Source organism: Rhinolophus sinicus, chromosome 10 (genome assembly GCF_057876585.1).
Source record: "Rhinolophus sinicus isolate RSI-liver-muscle chromosome 10, RSI-T2T, whole genome shotgun sequence".
Classification (NCBI taxonomy): domain Eukaryota; kingdom Metazoa; phylum Chordata; class Mammalia; order Chiroptera; family Rhinolophidae; genus Rhinolophus; species Rhinolophus sinicus.
In genome coordinates, this window is record NC_142510.1 from 14,027,742 (window position 1) to 14,051,406 (window position 23,665).

Consider the following 23,665-nt stretch of genomic DNA (forward strand, 5'->3'; position numbering starts at 1 on the left):
CTGCGGGTCGGAGGAGACGCTGCGGGACTGGTCCAGGCTACCCCAGGCTGCCCCAAGCCCCGCCCCTCCCGAGGGCTCCCAGAAACCCCCCAGGGTGGCCTCTAGTCCCATCCCCCAAGGCCAGTAGCTTTCAGTCCCAGGGCCTCGGACCCTCCCTGCGCGCTTTCCTACCTGTGTTGCTGACAGTGACATCGTCTGGGGCGTGAGGAGCCCCCTCCCAGAGACTCAGGTCACGCGGGTAGCCAGGGTCAGGGCGCGCAGCCGCGTCGTCGTACCGCCAGTAGCGCTGGCCCCGGACCAAGTAGGTCTTCCCGTTCAACGGCCAGGAGAACACAGCATCCACCTCTTCCCCCGGGGGCAGCCCCAGCTCGGCCAGCGGTCGCGCAGCGCCCTCCAGCTGTCGGTCCTGGAACACCCAGAACTGGGAGCCTGCAGGGAGGCGGCTCGGTGAGCAGCTGCTCCCCAAGCCCCACCTGCACCGCCCCGGGCTCCACTCACCGCTGAAGAGGAGAATTCGGCCATCTCGGTGCCGGGAGTACGCGGCCTGGATCACCTTCACCTGGGGGGGCAGCCCCTCCCAGAAGCGGTGGAGCCGGGCAGGTCGGGGGGACACAAGCTGTCCCGAGGGCTGGAGTCGCCAGAACCAGGGACCTATGGGGGAAGGAGGGGTGGGCATGGGGCATGAGATGGCAAAAGTTCTTGTCCCCCAGAGTGTGTGGCTGAGACACAGTGTTGGGTCCCCCTACCACACCTGGGTGGGGAGATGCATCTGGAAATCAAGGATGCAGTGGCTCTAAGGAGACAGGGCTGGACCAGGACTTTTCTGCCACCACCTTCCACACCCACCCCTCCCACCCCTCCACCCCTTCATTGAAAGCCCTGCATCCAGGGAAACCCCACAGGCCCCATAGGTCTCCCTAAGTGGGTAGGAAGCCCACTCTATGGGGTCAGGGGAGATCCAAAGTGACTCACCTTTGAAGAAGAAGGTTTCCCCACGGATATTGGCGATGGCATCAAAATTGCCATCACATCGATCAGGAACAGGGAGGGAGGGGCTGGGGAGGCAAGGCGAGGCAAGGAGAAAGAGATTAGGGCTCCTCTTTACTTCATGGAGGGGGCCGGGTCTCCCACCGCGGGCCTGTGATGGCTGCCTAGCCCCATCCTCTGTTCCCTGGGGTAGACGCAGTCTTATGAGGCAGGGACTCTTACCATGCCCATCTCACCAAGGAGGACACCAAGGCTAGCGAGCTCACTGAAGGTCACATAGCTGGAGGGGGACTCACCTGTCTGGGGGTGGGAAAGGACGAGGCAGGGGTTTCCTTGTGGGCTCATCATGTGGGGTTTGGGGCACTTTCCCTGTAGAGAGAGAATCAGAGAGATGAGTTTCCCTGATCCTGCTGCAGAGGCCACAGGGTGAGCCCCCTGCCACTCCCTGTACCGTAGAGCTGCTGCAGGCCTTCACGGTCATCCTGGGACAGGCGGTAGTTGGTGGGGTTGTCCACCGGGCCCTGGTAAAAGGGTCTCATGATGGAGTCAGGCGCTGAAGAGTGGCCCAGGCCCAGGGCATGGCCAAACTCATGAACAGCCACAGCAAATAGGTCAGTCCCTTCACCATCTGGGGAGGAAAGGAGAGTGGGCTGGAGCTGTGGCCCCCTGAAACCAGGAAAGGGGGCCGCCAGGAAGCCCCTGGGAGTGGGGCCTGCTGGTGAACTGGAATAGCCAGGAGACCCTTCAGAAGTGGCTGCAGCCTCCTCCGCCCAGACCCCTTCCTGAGCCATTTCATCCTTCCTGTATGAATACACGGCAGTGCAAGACAGTGGGATACCAGGCTAAACAGATCCATAGAACTTGTAAGGGGTAGGGCAGGAGGAGACATTCTGGACAGAGGAAGGGTGACCTTACACTGACGTAGCCCCTGCCCCCAGGAAGGGAAGACTATATACAGAAACACTGGGGGGAGGCAGGATCCCAAGGGTGCATGCAGTTCTCTTGAGGAAGCACCAGCCCCTGGAGTTTTCCCCTTTCCAGCTCCACTCTGTGGTCAGAGGTCCCCATCCTTCCCACCCTTCCCACTCCCACCCTCAGGGAATGTTGCTCAGTCTCCTTGGCCTCTGCTCTCAAGACCTTTACCCCACTCCTACCCCCAGGTCCTTCCCTCTTCCCCCTCCTTCCATCCCCACTCCTCTAGTGCCCACATCCTATCTTCTATGCCCCTCTCCCACCCCCATCCCACAGGCCCCACCCCTCCCCACCTCCCTGGGGTCCTGGCCTCTCCTCTCCACCACTGCAGCCTTCATCCATCTCCTCGGAACTTGGAAGCTTCAGCAGGCACTCTCTGACCACAGCCTGATGACCTGGGCGCCCAGCCTCGCTCCCAGCCTCTCTGAACACAGAGGCCTCTTCCTTGGGGATCCACCCCAGGCGCCAGAAGGAAGCCTCTTTACGCTCCCAGTAGGTGGTCAAATCCCAGCTCCTCATCCATCCACAAGCAACCTGCTGGCTCCTTCTCTAGCAGTTGAGAGGCCAGAAGAAACTGTGATAGCAAAGGGGCAAGCAGCCCCCAGGGAGACATGGATTTCCCAGACGTTGATCTATTTCACGGAAATCTCTAACTAGGGTCAGCAGTGTTGAAAGTGGGTTTATTGGAAGTGAACTGAACAGCAACTTTCTCTCAGCCACTAAAGGCCACTAGATGAGAGTCTAAGAATGAAATGCATGATTAAGTCATAAAAGGAGTAGCAAATACTTGTCCTCAATTACGTCTCACAAAAACCTCTACCTCCAAACCCATTTTATGGGCCAGGATACTGAGGCACAGAGAGATCAAGTGAAATGACAGAACTGCTCTGAGTCCTTTTTCTGAGAAATTGGAGGAAGTTTGGTGTCTTAATCAGGTAGATCTCTTTCACCTCTCACCACCCCCTTCCCTGCATTTCCTTTCCTTTGGCCGCACCCCTTCCTTGCACCCTTCTCACGCTATGCATCTGGAGGAAATTACACAACTATGCAGATCCAGACCCACAAAATTAGTCTTTGGGGGTCCTCAGCACCTCTCATCCTTGCCCTGGGCCTCCACAGGCAGCTCCTTTGTTCTCTGCACTCAGTCTCAATCCCAGGCCCCACAGCCCCTCAAGCCGCCACCCAGCCCCAGCCCCAGCCCCCAACTCTTGATGACAAACACTGAGAAATGTGTTTCCTGTTTCATCAAGACAGGCCATCCTATGTAATCTGTAACTTCCTGTGCACCTAGGACAGAGAGCTTCATCTCTGCCATGCTCACCTCCTTTCTCCTGCCCTGCCCTTTTTGAGAACGCTGCCTGGCTCACCTCCTCCAAGATAAGAACAATGCCCTACCCATCTGTCCATCCCTGCATCCATCCATGCTTCTGTCCATCCATTTGTCCATCCATCCATCCGTCCATCCAGCCATCCCACACCCTTTTCTTTCTATTGGCTCATCTAACATCCCTGAGTGGTGAAGACTCCCTCATCCTAAGACATCCCCACCCACACCCCTCTCCAGCCACAGCAAGTTCTTTGGTCAGTGGTCTAATCCAGTCTTCATTTCCTCAGCTCCTCTCACGTCTAACCCCACTATGGTCTGGATTCTCCCCCCACCCACCAAGCCTACAGGCACTAAGGTCACTTTGCACCCAGATGATCAAATCCAAGCCCATGTAACTTACTGGCCTGGTTTGCTACCCTGCCCACTGCTGACCACTTCCCCCTTCGCTCTTGTTCTTGATCACCTTTCAGCCTGTGTTTTCTCCAATTCCTTTGATTCCTACTCCCCTGACAACTTCCTCTTTACTATGGGACTCTCCACCACTGACCTTCACATGCCACACTCTCCTCCCAGAACCTTACCCCCCCAGTACCGCTGTTTTTTAAACCTCTCACGAGACCCATCTCTGATAGTAGCAGGCAATGAATGGAGCACTGCTCTGTGCCTGGCTCTGTGCGGAGAGCTGGAGGTGAATTATTTAATCTACGCTATCAGCAGGTACTATTATTATCCCCATTTCTCAGATGAAAAAACTGAGCACATTGAAGTCAAGTAACTTATACACGTAACAGGCTGAGGAGCCCAGCCTTGAGTTCCGCTTCAAGCCCATGTCCTTAAATGCTGTTACACAGCCTCCCATTGTGGATGCTCTCTGTGCCTCGCCCAAGTCCTCTCTGAGCCTGTGGGGTCAGGCTCCCATCCCCTGACCCGTGGGGTCAGGCTGCTCTGGAGCTGAGACCACATCCTTGCTCAGCTTCTTTCCCCAGTCCTCTCCTGCTTCCCTTTCCCCTGAGAATGTGCCCTGAGAAACTGCTTGCACAGGAATTTCCATCTCGAGCTCCACTTCTGGGGAACCTGACCTAAGTCAAAGGAGTCCAAGTTCTAGAGCAAGATACTTAACCACCAATGCACCAGCTTCACTGACTGCCCACAGCACTGCAAACATACGCCCCACCTGAACTCCACCTGCCTTCCCCCAGCCTGCTCCTCCTCTTCCCACACTTCTCACCTGCATTAAGGATTCCATCCTCCAGGGGCCAGCACCCCACCCTCCTATCCCCTTTGCCCCCAGGATGCAATCAGATCCCAGTTTTTGCCCATTCTGACTAAACTTCCCTCATAGCCATCCATTGACCTCCATTCCCCCCCCATCACCCACCACCATCTCTTACCTGAACCCTGCAGCAACTTCCAACCTCCCTGCCCCTATCCTGCCCTGCACCGCAGCCAGTGGTATTTCTAGAGTGCAAACCCTGCCATGTCTCCTACTGTCTTCAGAGTTCTACCATCCAGACCCCTCCTGTGCTCTCTAAGGCCCTTTGTAGTTTGAAACTTACCATCAGTCCTCTATGGTTCTCCTCCTAACACCATATTTTTGCCTTCCAGCCCCAAAAGTCCCAGGCCATTTCTTACCCCAGTGCTCCCATACCTGACCACCCGACTACCCTGGACTCAGCTAGCTCACTGGCTTGTACTTTCTTGTGTGTCCCCCACCCCCACCCTGTGTATTCCAAGGGAGCAGGACCTTGTGCGCTATCTGGCACTGTGTGTGTGTGTGTGTGTGTGTGTGTGTGTGTGTGTAATAAACAGTCAGAGTCACTGCTTCTGGGAAGCCCCGCTCAGCCCAAAGCCTCAGGTCGGCCTTTTCTCTGAATACCCACAAACCCGAGGATTTCCCTGTTGTGATTCCCAGTATTTGTGTCATTGTGTGTAGCAAGTACTCTTCTGACTCAGTTGCTGGACAGAGCTGTGTTTTTGCCTCTAATCATCAGTCTCAGCTTGGAGCTGGGCACCTGACAGGCCTCTGTGATGGGCTATTTTATGTGTCAGCTTGGCCAGGCTATGGTGCCCAGTTGCTTGGTCAAACACCAGTCTAAATGTTGCTGTGGAGGTTATTTGGTAGATGTGTTTAACATCTGCAATCAGTTGGCTGTAGTAAAGCAAATTACTCTCCATATTGGGGTGGGCCTCATCTAATCAGTTGAAGACCTCAAGAGCAAAAACAGATTTCCCAGAGAAGAAATTTGGCCTTAAGACTGCAACATGGAAAACCCCCACCTGGGTTTCCAACCAGCTGGCCTGCCCTGCAGATTTCGGACTCAAGATTGCAACATCAGCTCTCACCTGAACTTCCAGCCTGTGGGCCTGCTCTACAGATTTTGGACTTACCAGTCCCCACAATCCCATGCACTAATTCCTTAAAATAAATCACTTAACACACACACACGCATGCGCGCGCGCGCACACACACACACACACACACACAACCTATTGGTACTTTTTCTCTGGAGAAGCCCACCTGATATACAGCCTGCATCAATAAACGTAATTTAAACCTAATTCTTAAGGATAGATAGACCTGGGCAGAGGACCACTCAGAAGAGGGGACATTGTACCTTTTGACCCATAAGTCCAGATCTCCTCATCGTCGAAGTGAGTATCCCCAGAGATGGAATGCTCCCCAGGGAAGAAGGCATGGGCTAGAGTGCCCCCCTGCCCATCGAAGGGGTAACTGTCCTGGTGGTAGGCCCGGGCAAAGTCGATGAGGATGTCAGGCTCTGTCAGGCCCTGAGAACCTGTCTCCTGGAATTTGAGGCCTGACTCAGTACCCCAGGTGGTCAGGGCAAGGTGCATGAGGCTCCTCACAATGTCCTGGCTCAGTGCTGAGCTCTGGGGGAAGGACTGTATCCTGGGGAGAGAGGAATGGAGAGTAAGAGTAGCCAGGGATACAGAAGCGGGGGCCCAGCAGGCAGGCCCAGGGTGGGGTGGGCACCAGGACCTACCTCCACGTCAGGGTTCGCTTCTTCCACATGCTGCCACTCAGAGCATACCGGCGGCGGCGGCGCCGCCTAACCAGCCCCGCCACCCCCAGCACGTCAGGCAGGGAGCAGCGGCGCTTACGCATGGTGGCCATTGTCAGTGGGTCTGTGGGAGAGGTTGGGGGAGCGCGATCAGCAGAAGGACAGCCTGCCTTAATCATGGTACCAGCTACCTTTCTACATGGGGAAACTGACGTTCAGAGAGGTTAAGAAACTTGCCCCACAGCTTGGATTTGAATCTAAGCAGTCTGATTCTGGAAGCCATTTCATACCAAATTATGACACTGGCCTTCTGGGTGGTGTCACACTCTGCACCTGGCCCTGGATGGACTGGCTGCCTCTAGGTGGTGCTCAGATATTCAGGGGTGGGGGATCCCCCTTCCCTGAGCGCTGGTGGTTGGACTAGAGAAAGGAGCCCTGGGAGTACAGTAAGAACTCCTCTTTTGGAGGTTGGAATCCCCTGGGAAGTTGCCCACACCCTACACCCTAGCTCCCAAGTCCCCATCATGTCCAGATAAAGTCCAAAGTCCCCAGGCCAACTGGGTCTATGGTCTTCTGTGACAAGCCACCCCCTCCTGGGTTAGAGCTGCCTGAAATCCGCTTTTTGAGCTCAGTTCAATTCCTGTAAGTTTTCTCATCTTCAAAGGTCAAATCTCACCTCATTGGTTGTGGTCACAAAGAGTAACTGAACACATGTAGATGCCAGACATTGCTGGGCAGTGGGCAGGACAGGGAAAGACGGTGCCTTGCTTCAAAGCTAGCCAGGGTCTCTCCAGTTCTCTCTTCTTCCCCATTTAACCCAACAGATGAACCTCTCAGCTCTACCTCCAAAACGTGCACACTTCTCATCACACACACACACACACACACACACACACACACGCACGCCCTAGTCCAGGCCACCATCATCCCTTGCCTGGATGCTGCAATGCCTCCTTCCTGACCTCGGTGCTCCCCACCCTCCATTCTCCATCAGCAGCCAGAGGAAGGGTAAGACTGTAAAACAGAGTGAGTTGCCTCCTTCCTTCAAACCCTTGATGGTTTCTTGCTGGGCTTGGAATCACCTTGCTGCCCCCTGCCCCAATAAGGCGTTTGTTTAGCTCCTCTGTTCCCTCTCATCACAGGTATACAGTCTGTGCCTGCCACAGGGCCTTTGCACTGGCCTGGTACACTCTTCTCCCACATCTTCCCATGGCTGGTTCCTCCCCTTTGTGTCCTGAGTTCTTTGTGTCATAGGAGCTCCTCTCAACTCATAGGGCACCTTTCAGAGGAGGCTGATCTGACCAGACCAGCCCCTCAATACCATTAGCATTTTATTTTCTTCAAAAACACTCACCACTATCTGAAATTATCTTGCATATTTCTGTTCTTGATCTCTAGAAGGTGTCTGTCTCTCTCTAGGATGTCAGCCTCATGAGAGCAGGGACCTTATCTACTTTGCTCACAGCTGGAGCCTGAATTGGTCTTGAATGTAATTGGTCTCGCATGTAAGAGATTCTCCATAAATATTTATTAAAAGAAGATGCCTGAGAACCTCCTAGGTTGGGACCTGAGATCAGCATATTCATAGCTCCCATGATTCATGTGCATGCTGAGGTTTAAGAATAGCTGGATAATGGTTAGGCTGGGTGCAGAGGCAGGGCTGGGGAGGGGGTGGGGACCACCTACCCAGGAGACCCGTCTCAGGCAGCTGGGCAAACCTCTGCATGACCTTGATGGCATCCCGCAGCATTGCAGGGCTCTGTAGTTGGGCCTGGGCTGGGTGGGGTGGCGGCAGGTAGCCATAGCGGGTCAGCCAGTCCTGGGTCATAGGAGGGAACAGGTAAAGTGGGAGGCGTGGGAGGGATGGGACTCTACCTGCCCACCAACATCCTGGAAGTTCCACCTCTGGCCAGGCATTGGAAACCCAGGGCTCCCTGCCCCAGCTGCCCACCTGTCCCCCCTCAAGGTCCTGGCCCTCCAGCCCTGGGTTTGCCACACTTCATCTGGCCCCAACAGCCCTGGTGCCTACCTCCTCACCCCAGTCCCTTTCCAGATCTTCAAACCCCGGCTCCTGACCTGCGGGATCCAAGAATCCAGGTCCCCAGACCCCATCCCTAGTTACTCTTTGAACATTTGAATCAGCCCCTAGCCTGATCTAGGGGTCAGGCACCGGCTTTCCTCACCCAGCCCCCGAAAATCCCAGGAGCCGGCGGGCCCTGCACTCACCACGCCCAGGCTCATGTCCTGCTCGGAGGGCTCTGCTCGGAGGGCTCTGGGCTCTGCTGGCGGTGGCAGCAGCGGGAGCAACAGCGCCAGGAGCCGGAGCATGGCACGCTCCTTCCTAGGCAGCTGCGGGGCTCGAGGGGGCCTAACCGGAGCCGCCCTCGGGACCTGGAGTTCGGGTAGGCTGGGGTGAGGGGACCAGGTGTGGGGTAGGAGGGGAGGACTGGGGGCCACACCAGGGTCCAGCACCCTGGGCGGCACGGAGCAGGAGTACGGCGGTGTCCAGCGGAAGGCCCAGGGGCGCTGGGATCGCTGGGGTCCCGGGAGGGGGCGGAGGTCCGGACTATCGGTCCGCTGCGTCCGCCTCTCGGGGTCTCGGACCGGTCTCGTCCTGGCAGCGAGCGGTGCGGGAAGCCCCTCCCTCCTGGCGGGCGTGGCAGACGCACCCCACTAAGCGGTCCGGGAAATGGGCCAATCTTCGGACATCCAGCGAGAAGGGGCGGGCCAGGCCCGGGTCTCCCGCCCCGACCCAGGGACCCTTCTGCGATCTCGGGGTGTGGCCGGGTGGGGGCGGCGGTGACGAGCCCCGGCCGTGGCCGCCGGCTTCACTTCCCACAGCTGCGGCCACAAGATTCTCTTCCCTGATCCCGGTTCCGGTGGGACTCCTCCAGGCGCTTCTCGCTTCTGCTTTCTCAGACTACGCAGCCCCGCTGAGGAAGGGGGGCTCGGGGTCCTCCGCTCCCCCAGCCCTTCCCAGAGACCCTACGCCTGGCGGCAGGCGAAGCATGAGGGTAGTTCCAGGCGCGAGAGACTAGGATGCTTCTCTTCTCCGCAGGGTCTCGGTGCGACCCCGCAGGTCTTGGCCAGTGTCCCCTGCGTGCGCTACGGCAGCGACTGGGTCCCCAAGTTCACTCCCCCAACCTCCTGGGCTGCGCGGGTCTCGGCCTCCTTACACCGTGGTTGGGTTTTGGCATCTCTGGATCCCAGACCCAGGAGCTGCCCCGGACCGTGACTTTTCTCCGCAGGTACGAGACATTTGTAATCCAATAACATCCACGCAGGAACTCGAGCGCCTGCATCGTACCAGAAGCGCAGGGGGAGCAGATCCCTGAGGCAGAGACTTGGGGACCACAGAGCCGCGTCTCACCTCAGCCGCACCACGCGGGGAGCCCAAGGCTAGGAGGCCTGGCAGCTGGAGAAGGGTCTGGAGGAATGGGGGCGGGGTGGCCTTCCTGGCGAAGGACAGGTGAGTGGGTGTCAGTGATACAGCTCTGTCTCTGGAGCAGGGCAGCCACAGGACCCCAGGTGTGTTTTAGACAAAATAAAGAGCCATCAGGATTGGCGAGCTGGGGATGAAAATTCAAAACATTGAGATCCTGCATTAGTCCTCTGGGGCTGCCATAACAAACTACCACAGACGGGGTGACTTAAACAACAGAAATTATTTTCTCACAGTTCTGGATGCCGGAAGTCCAAGATCAAGGTGCAGGCAAGGTTGGTCTCTCCTGCCATTTCATGGCCTCTCTCCTGGCTTTCAGGGGGCTGCGTTTTCCTGGTGTCCTCACATATTCTTTCCTCTGTGTCCATGCAGCTCAGATGCCTCTGTGTGTCCACATCTCCCCCTTTTTTTTGCCACAATGTGTGCTTTATTTTCATCAATCATGCAAATAATTGTCTACAATATCCCAGGACAAACCAGAAAATTTGGCAGTCTGATTGGGGGGGGGAGCTGTCCCTCAGAGACCCATGCCAATGGCACGGAGAGCCGGGGTTCACAGTACAGCTTGTCGCTTGTGTCCACCTTGCAGGTGGCTCTTTCTCCACGTCATGACTGGAGTCTCCAAGATGACAGGAGTGGGGAGTCCTCCAGGTTCTTAAGAAATTTCACTCCGCTTCTCCTGCTCAATGGTCTCTTTGGTCGGCAGGATGTTCTTCTCCTGCATCTCCGTCTCCTTCAGTTTGGCTTTATCGAAGCTGGTCATTTCCACCATTGTCGGTTTGTCTGCCATTTTCTTAAAACAATCCCTGGTCTTCGCTCCAAGAGGAGGTTCCTGGTTCCCACGCGCATTGCTGCAGCAAGAGACCCACATCTCCTCTTCTTAAAAAGACACGTCAGGGTAGACGGGCGGCTCAGTTGGTTAGAGCGTGAGTTCTGGGCAACGGGGCTGCCGGTTCGATTCCCACATGGGCCAGCGAGCTGCGCCCTCCTTCAACTAGAATGAAGTCAAATGAGCTGCTGCTGAGCTCCCGAATGGCTCAGTTGGTTTGAGCACATCCTCTCAACCACAAGTTTGCCGGTTTGACTCCTGCAAGGGATTGTGGGCTGCACCCCCTGCAACTAACAACGGCAACTGGACCTGAAGCTGAGCTGCGCCCTCCACAACTAAGATCAAAAGGGCAACAACATGACTTGGAAAAGTCCCGGAAGTACACACTGTTCCCCAATAAAGTCCTGTTTCCCTTCCCCAATAAAATCTTAAAAAAAAAAAAAAAAAGGAAGACACCAGTCAGATCAGGGCCCACCTGAATGGCCTCATTTTACCTTAATCACCTCTGCAAAGGCCTACTCTCCAAAAACAGTCACATTCTGAGGTGCTGGGATGAGGGAGACAGTTCAGTCTGTAACAGATCCCATGTGTTGTGAAAACTGAAAACCCACAGTTCTCCTCTTGCTGGGTGTGTCTCTTCTGCTCACTCCTACCACACTCACAGCACTTCTGACACCAGATGTGTGGGTTTCCCCCCCACCAAGTAATTCTCTGTGACACCAGCTGGGTATCCTACAATTCAATTCTGACACGAACCACGATCAGCACAGACCCCACAAATTAAGGGCTCAGTCCCATGAGACTGCCCCCACTTCAGAAGCCAAATGCAATTAGTGGGTCCCCGGATACCCACAACTTCTGCTGACTTGGCTACAAATTGTAGGTTTCCATGACCACTCCAACCCCGATTATTTGCTAGTACAACTCAGAGAACTCAGGGAAATACTTCTGTTTACCAGTTTATTATACAATAAAGGACACAGCTAAACAGCCAGATAAAGAGATACCTCAGGTAAGGTCTGGAAGGGTCCCAAGCACAAGAGCTTTTGTCACTGTGGAGTTGGGGCATGCCACCCTCCTGGCATGTAGATGTATTTGCCTGCCCAGAAGCTCTCCAAAGGCATGATCAATTATTAACTCAATCCCCAGCCCTTTTCCCCTCCTGGAGCATGGGTGGTGGGGCTGAAAGTTTCAAGCTTCTAATCATGGTCTTTTGGGTGACCAGCCCCCATCCGGGAGATATTAGGAGCCCACTGAGAGTCACCTCATTAGAACAAAAGACGCGCTTCTATCACCCAGGAAATTCCGAGGGATTTAGGAGCTCTGTGTCAGGGAGACCATGTCATGCGGGGAGTCATCAGGCGGAGTCTGTGCTCCCGCTCCCCACATAAGAAAGCAGGATATGGTGAGGCCAGAAAGGAACACCCACGGAGCCATAGGTAGGGAAGTCATATCACTATATTCTCTCTGGCGGCTGGGTTGGAGAAACAGGAAACAGGAGCCACACAATTCTCAACCCTCACTGCGCCGCTTGCAGGCTCAGCCACCATCTTCTTGCTAGCCCCCATTTTCTGCTAGCGTAGCCACGACAGTTATATTAGTGGCCAATGGCTCACTGTTTACAGCTGACGGCAAACTAGCCACAGCTGATGGCCATGCAATTACAGTTGATGGGCATTTACTACCTGAGCCAGCACCTGTCTATGTGAGGCCGAGAGCCTGGAAACTACTTTCTGGGGCTTTGTCCCCACAGACCAAATATTAGAACAAAAGATGCTCTTATCACTTAGGAAATTACAAGGGTTTTAGGAACTCTGTGCCAGAAACCCGGTGCAGAGACAGATATATATTTTTTTCTATTATTTCACAGCCCACCCCCCAGTCACTGGCCACGGAACCCTTACAGCAAAACAATATACACCTCAAAAGATACTGGCACATTACTAGAATCCCACACTGTCATTAGTAATCATTTCAGTCCATCATCATATCGTATGAAAATGGCCCCCAGAATGGGGCCACTCAGGTTTGCAGGCTTCCATTCAATGTTGCGGACACAGGAGTGGTCTCAGCAAACACATGGCTTCCCTGTGGGAACAGAGCCAGGAGTGCAGTTTCCAGGCTCTCGCCCTCACGTGGAAAGGTGCTGGCTCGGGTAGTAAATGGCCATCAACTGTGATTGGATGGCCAGCAGCTGTGGCTAGTTGGCCGTCAACTGTCACCAGTGAGCCATTGGCCACTAATATAACTGCCATGGTTATGCTAGGCAGCAAATGGGGGCTAGCAAGAAGAGAGTGGCTGAGCTAGCAAGAGCGAATTGTGGATTGTGAATTGCAGAGAGGCAGATTGCAGTTAGCAAGTGAGGTTGGTTGGCAGAGAAGTGGATGGCGGGTTGTGGATCGTGTGGCTCCTGCTTCCTGTGTCTCCAACCCAGCCACCAGTGAGACTATAGTGGTATGTCTACCCTATCTATGGCTCCGTGGGTGTTCCTTTTTGGCCTCACCATGTCCTACATTCTTATGTGGGGAGTAGGATCAGAGACCCCGCATGACACCCTGCATGACATTCCCCTTCAGGCATCTTCTATAATTGAGATAAGAGACGATATCATCTCTTGCTCTGAGCTTCTTTTGAGGTGATCATATAATATTGGCTTTCCCTCACTACATAACCCATGTATTCATTACGTTTGCCTTGGTTGCTATTCCTCCTTCTCTCCATTAACACTCAAACTCTCACACCTTCAGAATGGACATCAGGGTCAGCTGTTGTGCTGGTGTAGCGTGTAGGCAACAATACTAATCTAGCAAGTGCCTCCCCTCAGTCCACTCCCCTTCACATAGGGCAAGATGACACAGGTGCAGACTTTACCACCTGCCACACAGATGCCTTCGGTGCGAACATCAATTTCGGCAGGTGGGGTGAAGGCACATCCTGCCCCATCAGGCCCTTAGGAATTCTGGCATAAGGTTTCAAATATACTGGTAACCTCTTATGTAGGAATCATTGCCATTTTAGGTCCTTACTTTTGCAGTCCTGGTCATGTGACCACTGCATCAGGTAGGGGGGGAAAATTGAAGTGATGTGGGAAATAAAGAAAGAAAGTTCCAAAAAAAAAAAAGAAAGAAAGAAAGAAAGAAAGAAAGAAAGAAAGAAAGAAAGAAAGAAAGAAAGAAAGTTCCCTGGGGAAGAACTGCAATGTCTTAGCAGCATAATTCCTCACCCCCTCTTCCCTAGATTCAACAGAAAAACAGAGGAATCTGTCCGGGGGGGGGAACTCCTTTAGCCCCAGTCATGTTCATGTTGAATTTGAGAACACACTCATAAAGGTGTGTAAGCCAGCTCTTCAGGCCTTTATCTCCTTTCATTTTATTTTTTTATTATTATTTTTTAAAATTATAATTATGTCTACTTGTGTTTTGTTTGTTTGTTTGGTTTTTTGTTTGTTTGTTTGTTTTTAATTGGGGAAGAGGAACAGGACTTTATTGGGGAACAGTGTGTACTTCCAGGACTTCTTTTTTCCAAGTCAAGTTGTTGTCCTTTCAATCTTAGTTGTGGAGGGTGCCGTTCAGCTTCAAGTTGTTGTCCTTTCAGTCTTAGTTGTGGAGGGCGCAGCTCAGCTCCAGGTCCAGCTGCTGTTTACTAGTTGCAGGGGGCACAGCCCACCATCCCTTGTGTGACGGGCCAGCCGCCACAAGTCGATAGGTTCCCGAATGGGGGAGTGGGAATGAATAAAAGACACTCTCACATATGATGGCGATCGCGGGACTTCAGTGATCCTGAAGACACTAAGTTTATTTTACTGCTCCCATATAAGCAGTTTGAGCACGTGTAAGTATGTATTAACATAACAAATGTAAATTCTTTAGCTTTCACATAGAGGATACAAAATTCACCGAAACTCACAAGTAATTATCTTATCAATTGCCCTGATAGGCATCAGCCTTCTGTGTCTGGGAACTGGCCGCTCCCACCAAATTCCTCAGCAGCTTACAAGCTCAAGCTCCCCTCAGGTGCAGGCAGAGACAATTGCCTCAGGGGGAGGAAACAGGTAGCATAAACCGAGCCATTCTGCAAAGCTCAGAGTTTCCTGTAACCATGGCTCCCCACACCTTGCGGGAGTCGAACCAGCAACCTTGTGGTTGAGAGGATGTGCTCCAACCAACTGAGCCATTTGGGAGGCAGCTCAGCTCAAGGTGCCCTGTTCAATCTTAGTTGCAGGGGGCGGAGCCCACCATCCCTTGCGGGACTCGAGGGATTGAACTGGCAACCTTGTGGTTGAGAGCCCTCTGGCCCATGTGGGAATCGAACAGGCAGCCTTCAGAGTTAGGAGCACGGAGCTCTAACCACCTGAGCCACCGGGCCGGCCCTATCTCCTTTCATTTTAGGTGACCAATGTTTTGATTGCCCATCCCAATTCTCTACCAAAGTAAAACTCCAAGGATGGTATCTCTCTGCCCATTGCTGGCCATTTGGGGCTATAAAGTGTCATCATCGCTGATCTGCAGAAATGGCGACTGGTCATCTAAATTGGCGCAATCCCTTCTGTTCTGGTTTTTGAATAGCTTCTGAGCATTTGCATCTCTCTGTGGGTAAGCAGGGCCCAGTCCAGCATCAGGACCCGTTTTTAGCCCCCGAGGGCCACCAGCAGCAGTCTGACTTGCCAGTGATGATTAAAGCCGTCCCCTCAGGGAATCTGCCACATTGTCAGCTGCAGTCTTCATGTCTGCTTATTTCCTGGCCCCCTGGCCACCTCAATTGAGCACCCAGGGACATCTGTTTGATGATTCTGAACCTGAAAGGGGGTTCTTTGGATGGACATCAACATGTCCTACTTTAATGCACCTCTCAAATTCCCAAGGACTGTGCACCATACCGGCATCCCTTTAATAGACCAAGTTTCCATTGTCCTCCTGCCTGATCAGATGGCCGGCCATTGGCCACTACCCATGAGTCAGTAGAAACCAAAATATAGGGAATTTTACCACTGTTCACTTCTTCCATCACTGCTGGGAAAACAGCATGCCATTCAGCCCACTGAGCTGCTGTTTCTACCTTCTTCGATCAGAGTGGTGGCCTTCCTAACGGAATGCTGTCCATTCTCTGTGGAACTGCCATCCACTAACCAAGCAGCTCTTTGTTGGTCAGTCGAGAGCTATTTATAGGGCACTGTCCGAGTGACAATAGAATCCAGCAGCTCCTCACACCTTTCCGAACTTGGTCCTGGTATCTCCTTGCATGCATTCCCCAGGCAGCATGATCCTGTATAAACCATTTCCATTTCATTATTGAACGCTTCTGGGCGCTGCAATACCCATTAGAGCATGTCTCTGACATCACCCAAGACACTGGGTAGTTCAGGTTTCAAGATCATTTTATGTCCTTCAGTCAGAGGAGTAGCTTCAATTTATGTCTGATAGCAAGGTAGTCAACACCCTCACATGGAAACTCTCTTGTCTGAAGTCCCAGCAGTCGTCACTAGGAGGTGCCTGCGGGGTGTTGCCAGCAGCCACAGTCCACACACCACACAGGTTATCACAGAGAATCTGTCCACACCCGCGTGGGCTCCAGCAATCGCACAGGTTCCCATTTAGCACGTCCGATTAATGTGGCCTGAAGGGCTGATTTACATGTCTGTTTTACAAGACTAGGTAAGGAAATGTTCATTCTCCCATAACAATCAGGTAAAAGAGACGCGACCACTTCACATAAAGCCTGCTCAAACGTACCAGTTCTCCTACTAACTTTTACCCGAATTCCATCAACCCCCACATTCCTAACTGTCACCTCTAAGGACTTCATCCACAGGTCTCGGTTTTATAATACTAGGTAGGGGAAGGGTTCCCCAGTAGGACATCATATCCATTCCCATAAAACATTAGGGAAAGGAGACAAAACTTCTTTACATAAAGGCTGTTCAAACATTCCACCTTTCATAATCTTACCGACTCGTACATCTTTATATTCTCTCAATCTAATTGTGGCCCCAGCCAGGGCTTCATCAATGGGGTTTGGTACCACAGTGCATGGGGCTCCTGTATCAAGGAGTCCTGGGGACTTCTTCTCTCTTTGACCATTTTACACACTCTTTGCAAAAGGCCTTGGGTCAGAGAGGATTCTGGGAAGATGGTGGAGTAGGAAGCACCAGGAATCTGTCTCCCCACCTGGATAACAGTTGTACTGGCGGGATCTGTCTGATAAACTATTATGGAACTCTGAAGGCTTACAACTTCCAGGGGAAGGCTTGGACATTAAATCATGGTAAATTTCGTCTCTTAGCACAGTAGCAGCTACCCAACCCACACCCCCAGCCATATGGCAGACAGCTGTGCATGTTTACTGGAGCAGCTGGCACACAGCTTACGGGAACTTGTTATAATGTCAATACTACCCAAAGCAATCTACAAATTTAATGCAATCCCTATTAAAATCCTAATGACGTTTTTTGAAGAATAGAAAAAACCTATCGTAAAATTCATATGGAATCTCAAGGGACCCCAAAGAGCCAAAATAATGTTGAAAAAGAAGAACAAAACTGGAGGACTCACACTTCTTGATTTCAGAACTTACTACAAAACTACAATAATCAAAACAGTGTGGTATTGGCACACAGACATATAGGCCAATGGAATAGAATAGAGAGCCCACAAATAAACCCTCACATATGTAGTCAAATGATTTTTGACAAAGGTGCCAGACCATTCAATGGAGAAAGGATAGTGTTTTCAACAAATGGTCCCGGGAACACTGGATAAACACATGAAAAGAATGAAATCAGATCCTTATCTAACACCATATACAAAAATTAACTCAAAGTGGATTAATGACCTAAATGTAAGACCTAGGGCAATTAAACTCTGATGAAAACATAGGACAGAAGCATCACAATGTTAGATTTGGCAATTATTTCTTGGATATGACACTAAAGACACAAGTAACAAAAGAAAAAATACAAAATTGGACTTCACAAACATTTTTCAATTTTGTACATCAAAAGATACTCTCTGCCGAGTAAAAAGGCAACCCACAGGATGGAAGAAAATATTTGGAACTCATACCTCTGATAAGGGACTAAGATCCAGAATATATAGAGAACTCCTAAAATTCAACAACAAGAAAACAAATAACTTGGGCGGCCAGATGGCTCAGTTGGTTAGAGCGCAAGCTCTGAACAACACGGTTGCTAGTTCGATTCCCACATGGGATGGTGGGCTGCGCCCCCTGCAACTAAGATTGAAAACGACGACTAGACTTGGAACTGAGCTGCGCCCTCCACAACTACATTGAAGGACAATGATGGGCCCTGGAGAGAAACACACTGTTCCCAATATTCCCCAATAAATATTAAAAAAAAAAAAAAAACTTGATTCAAAAATGGGCAAAGGACTTGAATGGACATTTCTCCAAAGGAGATACACAAATGACCAATAAGCACAGGTAAAAATGCTCAACATCACTAATCATTAGTGCTTCCTCTTGTTTCACTCCTATCTATATTTGCTTACTTCACCTTATTTCTTAATAACCATTTTAAAATATCCACCCTGCTAAGACTAGTGTCCTGATTCTCTCCTCTGCCTTCCCATTTTCTTGTTAATTAACCTAACGTTATTAGTAGTAAGATCCACGAGGGAAAGTAGAGAGCAAATTCTGTAAGTCTTCTTGAACCGTCCTTCAGTTTTGTTGCAGTAACATTACATGGGGTGCCCGTGCAACAGGGCTCCCTGAACCACAGCATTTACCATGACCTGGGTAATAGACATAGTCACTGGGTGAATATCCCAGTCGTCATAAAGCTTGCATACATCATATGGCTTGCATACAGAGCCCATCAGCTGCTTCATCTGGGGTGTTCCACTTGGCATTGATAGGAGGAAATGGACAGCCCCCCTTCTCAAGGTAAACAGACCTTATAGTGGCTTTTATCCAGTCCATCAGGCTGACCGTTCCCTTGGGTGTCACCTCCTGTGCGTCTGGATCACGACAACTGTGATGGTTCCATAGGGAGCTGTGGGTCCTGTCTCAACCTAAATATGCTCTCCCACTCACTCTGCAGCATTGAAAGCAGAGACACAGCCCCACATTGGTTACTCTTACAACCCATTTCAGTAAGGTTGTTCAGGAAGCTGGTGACACCAATGGATAAAATGAAACAATGCCTTCACACCATACCCTCTGGTGTCTGTAGTTTCTTGGTTTTGCCCTTCCCCCACATGGACTACCTTTTTGGTGACCACAGGTCTTAGAGGTATTTTCTGTTCTCTCTGCACAATTTTTACCTTGGGCGGTAGCTGTTGAGGCCAGTGGCTGAAGCTCAGACTCACTGAAATCTGAGCTTGGTCCAGCATCAAGGTCTAACCCAGCACTCTCTTCTAATTTCATTGTAGCTATTACAGATAGCAATAACCAAAGGATGGCATATTTTACTTTTTTCCTATTAGTTTGCACATCCTTCTACTTCCTATGAACCAGCTGCACAGGAGAGGGATCATCTCTAAATTCCATCGGTAAATTTACCTGTAGTAACTGAGCACAATCAGCTGCTCCTCCATTCATGGGTGGCCACGTGGCCACCAGGAATCAAAGGCAGGTCACCCCTACCCTTTCATTCTTTCTCTCCCCAAACCACATTTCTGTGAGCCAGGGCGTCATGAGCAAATCCTACTTCTCTCACACCAACTGTAAAGAAAACCACGCTTCTTGTAGTACCTGTTTGCAAAGGTTTTAGGAGCCCTTTGCCAGGTACAGAGAGGTGATAAATAGATAGATAGAGATAGATAGATAGATAGATAGATAGATAGATAGATAGATATAGATAGAGTTTTTTCTATTATCTTACACCATGTTTTTCATCAGATTGGCAAAAATTACAAAGTCTGAGGCTGCCAAATATTGCTCAGCTGTGGGCCAGATTAAATTCACACTCTGTAGATGAGTGTCTTTTGTGGTTGCCCCACAATGGGATCAAAGCTCCCCACAAAAGTTGGTTCAAATGTGGAGACTGATGAGGCCACTTCCACCAAGAGAATCTGGTAAGATGGATCCTCACAGGATGAGACTTTCAGCGGGGAGCCAGGCAGGTCTGAAGTGGCTTGAAAGAGCAAGGAGGGCCTTTCATTGTGGTTATGGGGTGAGGCCAGGCTGAGGGTCCCTCCACACTGCCAGGGCTTTCCTCGTTTCCATTTCCGTCCAGTGAGAGAGAGAGAGAGCATGAGTGCTTTCCCGTCAGCCTGGCCAGCTGTGGAACGGAAGGGGAAGAGAGAGGCATGGGGCTTTAAGGCTGTCAGCAGTCACATATTAAAAATGGAGTCTGACTTTATTACAGAGTATAACTTAATACCTATATTTTGGAAACCAGTCTGGCGATATTTAATGAAGCTGAAGAGCATAACCTCTGTGGTAGATGAAAGATGGCTGCAAATTCTATGCTCCTCTTCCCATTGAGAGATGGAATCTAATCCTCTCCCCTTGAGGAGAGGATTAGACTTCCTTGACCAGTGGAACACCCGGGAAGTGATGGTTCTGGGACCTTTAAGACTGCATCTTAAGAAGCCTCGTAGCTTCTGCCCAGGCCTCTTGGAATCTCGCTTTGGGGGAAATCAGCTGCCATGTAAGAAATCTGGAAAAGTGAAACTGTGAGGAAATCCGTGCAGGCCACAGGCAGAGGCTGCATGGAGAGAGAAATGCTGTCTGGCCCCAGCTGATGCAGCCGTCCAGCCCAGGCGCCAGACGTGAGAGCGAAGAAGGCTGTGGATGACTCCAGCCCTTGCCACCATTTACCTGCAACAGCATGAGGACCCAGCAGCAAGGCACCCCAGCGGAACCCAGCCAACCCTCAAAATTGTGAGAGAGAAAACCAAATGGTTGTTTTAAGCCTTTAAGTTGTGGAATGGTTGTTAGACAACAAGAGATCACTGAACACCCCTCCCCACTGACTCCACTTCTAGATGGATGAAAGCATGAAACTCCCATCCACAGGTCCATAGAGATATGTGTACAAGGGTGTGCATTAGAGTGTTGTTTATAACATTGGGAAAGTGCCAACAGACTAAACGTTCAATGCTAGGAGAGCGGAGAAATAAAGCGAGGAATAAACATTGGATGAAATACCATACAGCTGTTAGGAACCAACTAAATCCAAATGCATCACGTCGGCTGGATAAATCTCAGAACCGTCTGGAAAACAGCTGGCTGGATTCTTTATAATAATAAGGATCCTGAAAGACACATAAGAAGGCAAAGGGACTATTTCAGATTAAAGGAAACTAAAGAGAAATGACAGCTAAATGCAATGTGACCCTTGTTTGGATCCTGTATAAAAATAAAAATAAAATCATCTAAAAAGGGCATTACTGTGTATTAGGTAAGATTGTATCTACAGTATTATATCAATGTTCAACTTGTCACATGTGATGATGGGCCATGATTATGTAGCAGAATATCTGTGTCCTCAAGAGACGCTGAGTGAAAAACTGAAGTAGGCAGTGGTTTAGCAAAATGTGTGTGGTGTGTATAGCGTGAGAGAGAGAGAAAGCAAATATGGCAAAATGTTCACAGTTGTGAGCCGGCAGGGAGCCTATTTGTTATATTATTCTTGCAATTTTTCTTTAGGTTTGAAAATTTTCAAACCTATTGATTGATTTCACTGATATGTACAACATAGACAAATCTCAGAAGCATTATGCTAGGCTTAGCTAAGAAGCCAGGCACAAAAGACCACATACTATATACGAAGTCTGACATTAAGTTCACGAACCTGTTGCAAAGATGTTGCTAACCATTTTTGAAAGCAAAGGGATTATGAATTTGTACCAACTGGACAGTTAACCAAGTTTACTATTTGGAAGTGCTGAAATGGCTGTGTGAAAAAGTTAGACGACCTGAACTTTTCGCCAACAATTCATGGCTCTTACATCACGACAATGCACCAGCTCACACCGCACTGTCTGTGAGGGAGTTTTTAGCCAGTAAGCAAATAACTGTATTGGAACACCCTCCCTACTCACCTGCTCTGGCCCCCAATGACGTCTTTCTTTACCCCAAGATAAAGGAGATATCGAAAGGAAGACATTTTGATGGCACTCAAGACATCAAGGGTAATACGATGACAGTCCTGATGGCCGTTCCAGAAAAAGAGTTCCAAAATTGCTTTGAAAGGTGGAGTAGGCACTGGCGTCAGTGCATAGCTTCCCAAGGGGAGTACTTTGAAGGTGACCATAGTGATACTCAGCAATGAGGTGTGTAGCACCTTTTCTAGGCTGAGTTTGCGAACTTAATTGTCTGACCTCATATGATTCCATTTAAAGAGCATTCTGGAAAAGACAAAATTATAGTGACAGAAAGTAGATCAGTGGTCACTAGAGGCTAGTAGTGGGGAGAAAGATTGACCGCAGAGGGTCATGGGAAACTTTTAGGGTGGTGAAAGTGTCCTATATCATGATCGTGGTGGCCGTTATGTTACTGCATATACTTGTCAAAAACTCACCAAATGAAACACTTAAAATTGGTGGATTTTATTATGTAAAAATTATTCCTTGTTGTGAGTTGAATTGTGTCTTCAAAAAAGATAAATCCAAATCCTAACTTCCAGTCCCCAAGAATATGACATTATTTAAAAATAGGGTCTTTGCAGATGTAAGTTCAAGATCCCGAGATGACATCATCCTGGATTTAGGATGGGCCCTAAATCCAATGACCGTGTCCTTGTAAGAGAAAGTAGAGAGCAATGTGAGACCCAAGGACACAGAGAAGACCCAGAGGGGAAGGTCATGCAAAGATGGAGGCAGAGATAGTGATGTGTTTACAGGCCCAGGAACACCAAGGAATGCCGGCAGCGCCAGGAGCTAGGAGAGAGGCATAGAGTAGATTTCACCCTCAGAGTATCTAGAGCAACCAACCTGCCCACACCTTGATTTTGGCCTTCTGGCCTCCAGAACTATGAGAAAACAAATTTGGTGTTTAGTAGTTTGTTACAGCAGCCCTAGAAAATGATTACCTATCTCAATAAAGTTGATTGTTGTTTTCTTTTTTTAGTTGGGGGTGAAAACATGGAAACATCAGGTTAAATGGTAAAAGCAAGCTGCAGAACAATGCAGTCAGTGTGAAATATTTTCTGTAAAGGTTTTAAATGCTCCCAACAGTACTACCTATTGTTCATAGACTTTGAATATGTCGTAAAAGCCTGGAGGCACCTGCCATTCACACTGGGCAGGGCAGGCAGTAGGACATTCTTCTGACCTCTGGATACCCCACATAGACTGCCCAAAGCATTGTGAGGTCCTGGAAGGCTTCTCCAGGGAGGAGATCCCCAAGCTGAGGCTTGGAGCACCAGGGGCCCAGCAGGGCCTGGGAAAGTCGGAAGAGCATTCCAGGCTGAGCGTGGGCCTGGAGGCTCCAGGAAGCTGGCTTGTTTGGTGGCAGCTAAAGGGCATATGAGGGCTGCATTGACATTGCCTCTTTTATCTGGACGCAGCCCAGCCTCCCTAAAGCTTTTCTTGGGCCAAGCTGTCTCTTCTATCCATCTTCCTCCTGGAATCAGCAGGGAGGCTGGGAGAAGGCAGCTGGGGGGGCAGGGGAGGGGCTGGGAGGCCAAGACTCAGGTCCAGCAGGGCGGCTGGAGGCCAGAACTCCTGAGTCCACAGGAGGCTGGGGGTCATATTCAAATGCCTGAACAGTGACTGGGGCTAGGAGCCAGGCAAGGGTCTGCCATGTAGGCACAGGCCAATCACTTCGCCTCCCTGAACTGGTTCACTGTTTGAAGGATGTGACCTCATGGGGTTGCTGTGAGGATGAAACACACCATAATGTGCATGGTGAGTCACCTCTTGCGGCCAGGCAAGGACCACTAACACCAAGCGCTGGCTCTTCACCCTCATTTAATCCTCACCACCCTGTGATCTAGGACTTATGGCCCCTATTTTACAGATGAGGAAACTAAGGGCTACAGAGGTTAAACAGCTAGTGACTCAGGCACACGCAGCTGGTAAGTGGCCAAACTGGAACGTGGAGTGAGAATGTGATGCAGCGCCCACGAGCCAACTCCTTTGTTGTACTGTGTCATTGGTTCATTTCTGGTTTATGGATTGACA

The 23,665-nt window shown here is 50.7% G+C and overlaps 1 protein-coding gene and 1 pseudogene across 2 annotated transcripts in view; both read right to left on the reverse strand.

Moving 5' to 3' along the window:
- MMP25 (matrix metallopeptidase 25) overlaps positions 1 to 23,665 on the reverse strand; it is a 34,822-nt gene that overhangs the window by 1,984 nt on the left and 9,173 nt on the right. The window contains exons 1-9 of one of the 2 annotated variants that reach the window (XM_074322837.2): positions 8,533 to 8,916; positions 7,993 to 8,125; positions 6,289 to 6,430; positions 5,902 to 6,194; positions 1,439 to 1,615; positions 1,284 to 1,356; positions 973 to 1,055; positions 499 to 651; positions 172 to 429 (exon numbers count right to left, since the gene is read on the reverse strand). In XM_074322837.2, coding sequence (XP_074178938.2) covers positions 172 to 429; positions 499 to 651; positions 973 to 1,055; positions 1,284 to 1,356; positions 1,439 to 1,615; positions 5,902 to 6,194; positions 6,289 to 6,430; positions 7,993 to 8,125; positions 8,533 to 8,634 — 1,414 coding nt within the window. In that variant the 5' untranslated portion in view covers positions 8,635 to 8,916. Of the gene's footprint in view, positions 1 to 171; positions 430 to 498; positions 652 to 972; positions 1,056 to 1,283; positions 1,357 to 1,438; positions 1,616 to 5,901; positions 6,195 to 6,288; positions 6,431 to 7,992; positions 8,126 to 8,532; positions 8,917 to 23,665 lie in introns of those variants that run through there. The other variant, XM_074322840.2, reaches the window with a different exon arrangement.
- Positions 8,973 to 12,022, reverse strand: LOC109439332 (thymosin beta-10 pseudogene; annotated as a pseudogene).